The 10,836-nt window shown below is 40.0% G+C and overlaps 1 protein-coding gene and 1 long non-coding RNA gene across 2 annotated transcripts; one reads left to right on the plus strand and one right to left on the minus strand.

Annotated features, from left to right (window-relative positions):
* Positions 1–4,532: 4,532 nt before the first annotated feature.
* Positions 4,533–6,594, minus strand: LOC100700390 (nuclear factor 7, brain). Its single transcript, XM_005455843.4, has one exon. It carries the CDS (start codon positions 6,528–6,530, stop codon positions 5,046–5,048), a length of 1,485 nt encoding a protein of 494 aa, XP_005455900.1. The 5' UTR covers positions 6,531–6,594; the 3' UTR covers positions 4,533–5,045.
* Positions 6,595–7,254: 660 nt separating this feature from the next.
* On the plus strand, positions 7,255–10,525 carry LOC112843741 (uncharacterized). The gene is made up of 3 exons (XR_003216215.1): positions 7,255–7,859; positions 8,266–8,741; positions 10,170–10,525. It is a non-coding gene; the product is annotated as an uncharacterized LOC112843741 (long non-coding RNA).
* Positions 10,526–10,836: the final 311 nt, after the last annotated feature.

Below are 10,836 nucleotides of genomic sequence, written 5' to 3' on the forward strand. Positions count from 1 at the left end.
AGAGCAGCCAAACACAGCCTATGCTGATATTCCTGATTCTGACCCATCTTTCTTTCCTTAAGCTCAGATAAGTGATGGGATGAACAGCAGCCATGTAGTGCTCCACACAAGTCAGCATGTGAAAGAAAATCAGTCCAAACCAGCAGACAGAGTAAAGAAAGAACGCCAAGGATAACATGTTTAAATATTTCATGACGCTACCACAAAAGCTGAAGACACACGCTAAGACAGCAAACAGGTCCATGATGACGATGTTGTAGGTGAAGCAGTCAGAGTGACTCAGTACTTCCATGAAGGTGGAGCCTTTTTTCCTCCATTCTTGGAGACCATGTTGGAGGATGAGGATGCAGACAGGGAGGATGAGGAAGATGGCGGTGATGTTAAATCCACGATAGATGAAGGAGCTCGGTTCAGAGATGAGGCAGTACAGATGCGAAGAGGACTGAGAGGAAAATGATGAGTTTGCCAACATCTGAAAAAATAAATAAATATATATATATATATATGTATTTTAAATTGAACTCTACTACTCCCACTTTGACTCAGTTAAAAAAAAAAATCCAAAATGAGACATTTATTTATCAACTTTTTATTTCATTGAATTTAATATATAGGTAGATTTTTTTTTTTCATTCATAAAATGTTTTTAAGTACAGCATCATTGCCCAGCCTGAAGTGTGACAATGACAAACTGGGAAAAACAGTTCAGCAATGGAAATTATTTTGACATACACATGCATAACATAGACACACACACTTAAATCTTCACCCATGTCATGCATTTCTTTATTGACTACCACACACTACACAAAATGCAAGATGTGCCTCATTTGGCTTGATTCACCTGCTGCAGTTTATTTTGTCCATTCATTAGGACAAAACGTGTTTCGTATTTAAATCATGTGCAGAGCTTGGCATATTCAAATGAACCAGAGGCATTAAAGGCATCATCTGTCACTGTCTCAGCTCTGTTGTGATCTTAGTTTTGCATGAGATATTTCCTCAGTAGCAGGAAATATGCAAAGCTGCATGTGTTTAAAGCACATTAAAATATCCCTCAAGAAATCTTTTCAAGTTTTTTTATTTTCTTTCACAATATGGTGAACTTAAACTTAAAGAACACATATAAACTTTGTGGTACCCTTCTTTGTTTCTAGTTGTGTTTATTTCATGCATAAGCATGACATATTACTACATGAAAGATGAGAAGGCATTTAAACTGTCTATCCGCAGTGTTCATGGTGCACAGTTAGTCAGAAAACTGCAGAATTTTTAAAAACCATACAGTACTATTACAAATAAATATTGTTTTGGTAATTTCACTTAATTTTATAAAAATCCAACGAACACCAACCTTTCATTATGTTCTCTTCTCTTCTCTGTTGACTCCTGTTCATGTGATTCTTTGCTCAAAACATATTAGAGCTGCACTCCACCCCACTCTGTCTCTCCAAGTATAATTCAAACATAGTGTATTTGCATTCAAATAAAAACATGTGACAATGATGAATTAACAATGAAATAGTTGCACGATTAATGAATTGATCAGAACCCTATGTTTACCTGTAATCCCAGATTGTCTTGCTGCATGCTCAATCACTCAGGTAAGTGAAGCTCAAAAGGCTGATTCTGTTCATCTGGACGTAACGTTTTCTCATCATCCACTCATTGTCTCATCGTGGATTTGTGTCATCTGCTTGTCGTCACTCATCCAAATGACTAATGGAATGTTTCGCACACTGAAAATGCAATGTCAAGATGAACAGAATCAAACTTTTGGGAGTGGAGCGAGTAATGTTGTACATTCATTTTATTCAATAATGTATCAGCACATGCAGTAAGGTCGGGTATCGTCACTGATTTCTAGAATCGATTCCAATTCACAAGTTCCCGATTTGATTTGATTCAATTTTGCCTCAGACGGTCAGAAATATTATAATTCTGATCATTTATTAGTACTGACACTTGTGAGACTTCAGAACTGTAAACATCACAGCAGATGCCTTTGTGTCAAAGTAACTGAGGATAAAACACAGAAAACATGAAGGAGATTTTTCTAGGCTCAATTTTTATAGCAGATAACCTTAAAAATATTCTGCAGTAGAACTAAAATGGAAGAAAATCATGAATCAACATATGAACATTACCTGATGCTGCTGAAGTGAAGCAAAGCAAAGTTAGAGGTTGAATTAGAGATACAGTTAAATGTTTTGCAATTTGGCATCATCGTGGATTTGTTGCAGGTCATTTCTAAAAAAAACCCCAAAAACAAAACAACAACAGCAGCTAACAGCACTGTACGCAACAGTAGACTGGTGTGTGATAAGGAAGCGCATAATGCAAAAAACAGAGATTTGAAATGGGAAACTGTGCTTAAAGTACACTGAGAGAGAGAAAGCGCTGTGCAGAAAGTGTGATTTTATCGTTGTGGAAGTAAAACAGCCAAAGTAAGAGGGAATTCATCACAATGTTTATCAGACGTTGTAGTTTGGATCTTCTTTTGCTGCTGGCACAGTGAATTTTGGCCGGAGTGATCAAACCTGCAGCTTCAGAATCTGTGAGATGTCGACTTCCAGCCCCGACCGCTTCTCTGCATACTTGCCTTTGGGAGAGAAATCCAACATCTCACAGATTCTGATTCGCTGGGTCTGCACTTTGTGTGGAATCTGTTCACCTGCTCTCATTTACAGTTTTAGCTGTTTGGTGGTTCTTGAAATAGTTTTCTGAGTTTTATATCATGATATGTGCTGCGTGGCAGGCAGGATTGGACCCAAACTCATAAAACAGTCCAAAACATAAACTCACAAAAACTAAACTTAGAAAACTGGAAACTAGAAGCAAAAGCACTGGGAAAAGAAAACTCTAACACCCTGAAACTAGAAACACAGGGAGATTCACATACATGAGGTGGTATGATGCGACAAAGGGCTACGGCAAACACAGGGCTCAAATATAGAGAGGATATACAGAGGAGTAATGAGGGAATGGGAAACACAGCTTAGACAAAACGAGACAAGGGAAGCAAAACTAGAAACACTGACATGAAACACAGACTTTCAAAGAGGAAACAGGAAATATAACACAGAGATGCAGACTAGACACTGAGGCAGAGAGACCTGACTGACCGGGGGAACATGTAGCACAGAGACAAAGGGTAACCAAACGTGAAACACAAGGGGGTACAGAAACAGAAACTCCAAGCTTCTCTAACACTACTCAAGAAGTATAAATCAAACACAAAACACTGGGTCACCTGAGATTCTGGCGTTTATGCCAAAATACATTTATATTTAAAAATCGATTCAGGATTTAATGAATCAATTTGGCTTTATTCAACTTAAAACATGTACCTCGCCCTGCATTCCAAGGGCTGCAACCTGCAGCTGTTGTATTAACAAAAAAAAGGCGTGGCAGCTCATTAGCTACACTTCACCTTATAATCAGAAGAATTTTCTTCCTACATACATCATTGTCATTTAATGTTGGATCTGATACAGTCAGAAGAATTTTTCATCAAAATACTTAAGCAATGATCACAGCGTCTCAGAAAAGGTTTTACTTGCAAGCAGTTGTGCTCTCTACAGCGCAGTGTAGAGAGCAGTGGACAGAGTAGGACTAAAGCACACTATGTCTTCCACTTATTTATAGTGGGGTTGAATTCTGAGTTTTACGAGTACTTAAATGTATGGAACTTTCCACTGCCCATGCAGACATGCTGAGAACGGTGGTCTTAATTTTATTTAAACAGCTCTCTTGCTTTCATTTCCTTCAAACAGCCTTTTTTTCCGTTTCACAAATCCCCTTTCAAGATTGATACTATTGATATTTGGATCAATCCGCCCTGCCCTCTTGGTGTAAGGCTGAAGTCATTTAATGTGGCAAAACAAAACAAAGATAAGATAAGCTGGTGAACTTGCAGAACAGTTACAGATAAATCAGTTATAATAAATGCTTTAAATAAGTTGCTAATGCTAGAGGCTCTGATCAGGCGTCCGTGTGGATCTTCTGCATTGAGGATAAGTTATTTCTTGTATAGTACATGTGGCATAACTCCATCTTACACTTTAATGTTCATCTGCATTCATCTGGGAGTTGTCAGAAAACACAAGGCAGTCTCCGATGACTTCTCAGAGCAGCAGTGTTCTGTGCAATAAAGCATCTCAGATCAGCTGGTGCCATCTTGAGGTCACAGTTGGTTATTGTGTCTGAAATCTGTTTAATTGTTCCTGTTTTCCTGTCACGCTGAAAGGGAGAAGTATTTCTTGTGTTCTTCACACATGTTCATTTTGTTCTGATGGTCCTGTGATCATCCATGGAGACAAACTTCACATAAATGTGTTTAGCCTGGTTAGTTTTTCTCAGTACAGCGGCTTGATTTTTCAGAAAAAGGATCTTTTCATCATGAATTGTTTGTTGATTGTTAATGTTTGTTTTTATTAGTTTTTTTAAAAAATCATTCATAAAAATGATTCCAAAGACAAAACAAAGAAAAGACAGAGTTAATCATGTGATTATGGCAATCCAGTATTCAGAAATATTAATTACAGAGAAACAATAATCAAAGTTTATATTGGACACAGTTTACATATCACAATGCATCATTCTAGAAACATTATTTCTTCTCCAGTGTAATTCTATTTAATAAAGTTCTATATATCCTATCTCTCCTTATACTTTAGTTCCATCATCAAGGTTATAAATGTAATTTTGTATTCACATTGCCCATAAACATTACATGTATTCAAAAAACTGCCAATAAAATAAACAGTGTGCTGCTGGTTGGTCAGATAGCTTTCTAACTTCTGACATCATCACAGATTAGAAACTTGATGAAATTTTAAATGTAGTTTGGGGATCATTCAATGAGAAACAGTAAAATGATTTTCCAGGTGAAAAAGTGGACGGCAGAAACAAAGAAAGAGTGAGAACAGTGTGAGTAATAAAGATCTTTGGAACAATAAGGCAGCAGGAGGACAGCTGCAGTTTAACAGGTTTGTAACAACATTAAAATATAATTATAATGAATTAATTTACACTGATACCTTCTATAGCAGAACCTTCAATTTACCAACCACAGTGTTAATGAATGGAAACATCCTGTCAGTGAAATTGTGTGTGAAGGTGTGTATGTGTGTGTTAGTATCAGGATCAGAGAACGACAGCTTTCCTCTGTTACAGTCCAGATTCACTCTGATCCTCTGAAACGTCTTCTGTACTGAGAGAGCAGTGTCTGCAGCTGATGGTGACCATGCGTAATATTTACCTTCATAGAACCTTATTCTCCATAATCCAGACAATCTGTCTCCCTTCCTATTCTCAGACTCTGCAAACACACCCAGGTTCCACCATGTGCTGTATTCAACCTCAACATCCCAGCTGTGATTACCACAGTCAAAGCCTTCAGAGCCCAGGACAGAGTAGAACCGATCAAACCTTTCTGGATTATCAGGAAGCTGTTGTTCATCTCCTCGTCTCACACTGGTCAGATCCTCAGACAGGATGAGTTCTGGATGAGCAGTGTTTGGGTCCAGAATGATAGGAGTGTAGGAGACCATGTCCTTCATGTTGTTCCAGATGTTGAAGGTCAGATTGGCCAGGTGTTTGGCCTGGTCTATCAGAGCTCCTGAGGGCAGCTGTGGATCATCCAGCAGGGGGCAGCACTGGACTCTTTCCACTGCAGCCTTGTAGTTGTGCAGGAATGAGACGTCTTCAGCTCTCAGCTCCTCCTCTGTGGCTCTGACTGTGTCTGAAAGAGCTGCTCTCTCTCTGCTTAGAGCCTCCATGTTCTCCTTCATCATCCCACTCTTCTGCTCTTCTTCCTCCCTCAGTGCAGCCAGCCTGTCCTCCTCTTCCTCTGCTAGAAACTGGTGAAACTTCTTAAACTGCTTCTTAATCTGACTCTCTGTGTGTCGGGCCTGGACATTAATGTGTTTTGCTATTTGATCAAACTTCACTTGAAGTTCTGCACAAACCTTCAACTTCTTCTTTAAGGACTCCAGAGTTTCCTGAAGTTCCTTCTTGTGTTGTTGTGCAGCTTCATCGATGGGTCTGAAACTGTGGTTGGTGTGTTTTTCTGAGTCTCTGCAGATGAGACACACTGGCTGCTGATGGTCCAGACAGAAGAGTTTGAGTTTCTCATAGTGCAGACTGCAGAGAGCCTCTGAAGCTCTCTGATCTCCGTCTTCTAAGAACAACTCACACAGGTTCTTTAAAGCCAGGTTTACAAGTGGATCATTCCCTGAAGATCTTCTCTGACAAACTGGACACTCATGTGTTGTTTTCTTTCTCCACCATCTCTTCAGACAGTCTTTACAGAAGCTGTGGCTACATGACAGAATAACAGGATCTCTGAAGACCTCCTGACACACCGGACAGCAGAGATCGTCCTCTGATCTGGAAGCCATTGAGTCTGTGAGTGAAGCTGAAAACAGCAGACAGGAGTTTTTCTCAAACTCACATTCAGTGTGTGGAGCGTCAGCAGCTTTAAGCAGCAGTGTGGGAGTTTTCCAGTTTTCTCTCCTGTAGCTCATATGAAACTTCTAGTTTGATCTGAACTCAGTCTGATCGTCTCTGCGTCTCTCTTTACTATGTATGAATAACAGCCTAGTTTTTCTCAGGTGAGTCATGTGAGGGGCGGAGCTTGGCTGTTGCTTCACTCATAAATAAGAGTGTTTCTCATTCCTGAGTTCAGATATTTCACCTGCACATGTCCCAACATGAAGACCTTTTCTGAATCTTAGAAAAGAAAGTCTCATTCAGTGGTGCTGCAGAAACTTCACGTTCAAAAGGGACGTTTTTCTGGTTGTTTAGCAGACTCATCAGCAGATTATAATGCAGGAAAACAAATACGGATCATTTCATGTGTTTAGTCCTGAGGACACTAGTCATTGGCTCATATATCAAAACCTCTGAAGTCTCCTCATTTCTCAGCCTCTCTTTCAGCTTTTAGGAGACCCGATGAACTTCAGTTAATTTCATTTCAGCTTATTTAGTGAGAAATATTTAATTATGATGCTGTGAATCTTTTTAACACTGATGTTTGAAATTTAAGTTCAGCTAAATGTTTTTTTTTTCCTATGGAAAATTTCACACTTCCTTTGAATATCTCACATGAAAAGCCTTGGAATAGTGTTGCAATTTGGAAGTGTCATGGTCCGGAGTCTGTGACTCCGTGTTTATGTTAAGTTTATTATTATTCTGTGGTTTTGGTTATCTTGGGTTTTTGTACTCTTCTGTTTCATGTTCCTATGTTGGTGTCCCCCAGTCTGTGTTCAGTCGGTGTGTTTCCTGTTTTACTTTGAAGGTCCTTGTCTTATGTGAGTGTGTTCAGTTTACGTTTCCCCTGCCTCATCAGTTGTGATTTCACCCAGGTGTGCTTCCGTCTCCCATCCCCTGATTACTGCTGTGTGTATTTAAGCCCTGTGTGTTCTCCTGCCTGTTGCTGGTTCGTCTGTGTTATTTGGTGTTTTCGTTTCTGTGAATCTCCTGCCGTCATCCTGTGAATTCTCCCTGCAAGTTGCTTTCTCTCGTGTTCAGGTTTGGTGTTTAGGTTTTAGTTTTCCCAGTGTAGTTTATATCTATGTTCGGTTTATCGCCACACTCTCCTTTTGTTTGTTATCACTCGGGTTCTGTGTCAATAAAGCCCTCTCACTTCACTGCATCTTGGATCCTTTGTTAAATTCCCACGGCTTGCCCCGGCAACCCTTGAGAGGAAGACTGCTGCGGGAAAAGGAACATCTTCCAAACTGACATCCTGTAGAAACCAGTTAAACTGGTTGGGTGCCAGTAATAAAGGAATCATCTTTTAAAATTAGGTTGCTGCATAACTAGTAAAAAACCTGAAATGGTGGTGAACTGCTGTAAGAACACTTTGTTTTCCTACTAATAATCTTTGCACTTAACGAACATGTATCCAGATATTCAGACATCAGTTTAGACAGTTTTATTTATTTTTATTCACAACTCAAATAAACAACACGGAGGAAACCAGACAGAATTTGTCTTTTGGATTCCTGAAATAAACAACCAGCATTCCACACACAGATATTAGGAGTTGCAGGTATTTGAACAGCCACTGAAACATATTTAACTAATCATGTCAGCATGCTCTTATTTTGATAGTTTAGTCAGCAGAACCTCGGCCCTGTTTCTTAACACTTCTTACCTGTTTTTTGCTTTTTAATACAGCTCAAGCGCTATGAAGATCTTGATTCCTGTAAATAAAATCTGTAAACCGGTCTCTTCTCTCTGGATTCTGCTTTGCAGTTGCAAACACTGGTGTCATGGCACAGAACAATAAACCATCAGAGGCTCTCCCCCCGCTCCTCCCAGGATTCATTTACAACCTGAAGAGAACAGGTGACCGTATCCCACCCTGTTGGACTCCATTCATAAACATCCTATGGCACCAAACCATGAAGTCGTCCTTTAAACTGCTTCCTGTGAAGTAGACATAGGATCTTCTTCCTGGAAAGGGACTGCAGCTCTTCTTTCTGGGTGTCCTCCATTTACGAAAGCTGCTGACAGGCTAAGCTGAGGAGCTCTTTCCTGTGATGCGTTTCAACAGAGTCCACTCTGACAACCACTTGCCTTTGAAGGGTGCTAATTATATTTCAGAAAACATGAATGGCAGAAAATATTACATTTTAATGGGTCAGTCATACAAGAGTGACCAGAAAAACACAGAAATTGTCTGAGCACTATTCACCCACTCCATTTTCCAGCACCCACGGAGTCACCAGGTGAGTAATGGGAAACCACACCCATTCCAGCAATTACCAGAAATTGATATCACTATGGTGACAAATGTGAATAAGTGGTTGATAAAGCGTGAAGAAATTAACCGAAGTGTTATGCAGAGCAGGTTCACAAAACTTTTAAAAACCAGTCAGTTAAATCAAACTAAAGAGTGTATTACTGCTGGAGCAGTAAAACTACTGCACAATAACAAAACTCCAAGTTATTCTCCTTTGTTTAAGTGAAAATAATTACACATTTGGTCCCTAACATGTCTAAAGAAAATCAAGTACAGCTCTAACAGTCCCCTTAAGTTTGTCCACATTATGAAATGCTGATGGAGTGAATAGGAGGAACCTGCAGCACAGCTCTCTTGGTGTCAGAAGAAAAGCACTGGCAGCTCATAAGCTGGGCTTAGTCCCATCAAAGAGCTCTTTAAAAGAGGAGTGGTGTCCTGAAACTTTAACATCTGTCCTTGCCGTAACACACCTGAATAAAATTTGTAGGTCATTAGCAACTGCAGTCCGAGGTGGCAGCCCCTAACCCTACTCACGTAAATTTAAATAAAAGTGCAATTTAAAAAAATGTATTTCTAAATCTACTTTTATTGCACCATGTTCATTCACGCTTGAGGTGCTCTAACATGAATCAAATAGCTGAATTGCCACCTCAACATGCAGTCAAGTTTTATAGTCTTGCTAAAGACCTACAAATTTTATCCAGGTGTGTTGCAGCAGGGACAGATGTAAAAGTTTCAGGACAATGGCCTTCGAGGACTAGAGTATGAACCCTGTGGTTTAAAAAGTGTAGTCTGTGATGAATATTACCCAGCAGGCAGTGCAGAGCTAGGATGGATCCATTAGGTTTGGAGATTTGGTAGTTCTAACTGCATCTATTCTGTGGCTGTCTACTCTGATATAAACTCAGCCCTGTGTAGCCTTGAAAGCCCAGTATCCTACCACAAACACCCGTTGCGGCAGCTCCCCTCTAGATCAGTGTTCTTGGAATATGACTGGGCTTAATATAGTGGTTTGGAAAAGCAAGCCATGAGGGTCTGTTACTTTTAGAAGGCTGGAGTAACCTGTAAGAGTCACATATAAGATGTAAACTAGTGCTCAGATTTTTATGTTTCACGGAGGGTTGAAAAAGTCCACTATTTAGAATTTTGAATGCAGGATATTTTATTAAAGCAATTAAACAGGAGCAAAGCAGGAGAAGGCAAAGTAAAAATACAATGAAGCTTATGTGTAAGTTCAATAAGGTCTATGGTCTCACATATGTCTGCTCCCAGATGTTGCCGGCTAAATCTGCAGGCTTCACGTCCACTTTCCCACGCTGTTTGTGACATCACTGGTCTAGTCCAATCATCTTTCTCACGGCCTTCTTCAGGCCGTTTAGCATTCCTGCCACATATCTGTGTTTCTTCCTTGCAGATGCCTTTGTGCAACCCAACCGGACATCTTTTCCTTTTTACTAGGGCTCCATTCAAGCCACCACCTTTATCTCCACCAAGAGCGTCTGGGCTCCAGGGGGTCCTGCTCTGCTCCCTATCACAGCTGGGGTTTGGAAACGGGCCATCAGAGTCTAAGCGCCAAATACCTCCATGTAAATTCTGTACATCAACAAAGCATGTCCATTTTTTTCTAATGATCTCTCCTTATTAAAATAATAATCTTCACACAATCAATTCATGTGAATTATATCTAATTAACCTACTCTGAGCTAATGCCGATTTTGTGCTAAGCACCCAAACACCCCTTGGAAATGCACTCCCACAGGAATACAGTGGAAAGCACTCTTCTTAAATTCATTGCATGTTGTTCTTGCAACACACAAATTTACCCTTTCTGTATAGAAACAGCAGCGGCAACAAGAGGTTGCTGGGGAGATTAAATAGGGCATCCCATGACATTAACATGCATCCATTAAGTCCTCCTGTAATATACACTACAGACCAATTCAGATCCCAAGCAAATGTCAACACCAGTATTCCCAGTATGGTCACAATGGTGTAAAATGCTCTCTTCTTTGATTGGTCAACCCTGTCTCTGTTCCTGCTCTCTTCTCTTGGGCCTGGATGAATTAAAACACGGAGAACAG

This window comes from Oreochromis niloticus, linkage group LG3, assembly GCF_001858045.2.
Source record: "Oreochromis niloticus isolate F11D_XX linkage group LG3, O_niloticus_UMD_NMBU, whole genome shotgun sequence".
Taxonomy (NCBI): domain Eukaryota; kingdom Metazoa; phylum Chordata; class Actinopteri; order Cichliformes; family Cichlidae; genus Oreochromis; species Oreochromis niloticus.

Coding starts and splice junctions, on each gene's coding strand:
- LOC100700390 (XM_005455843.4), bottom strand. CDS start 6,530: ATGAGCTACAGGAGAGAAAACTGGAAAACTCCCACACTGCTGCTTAAA.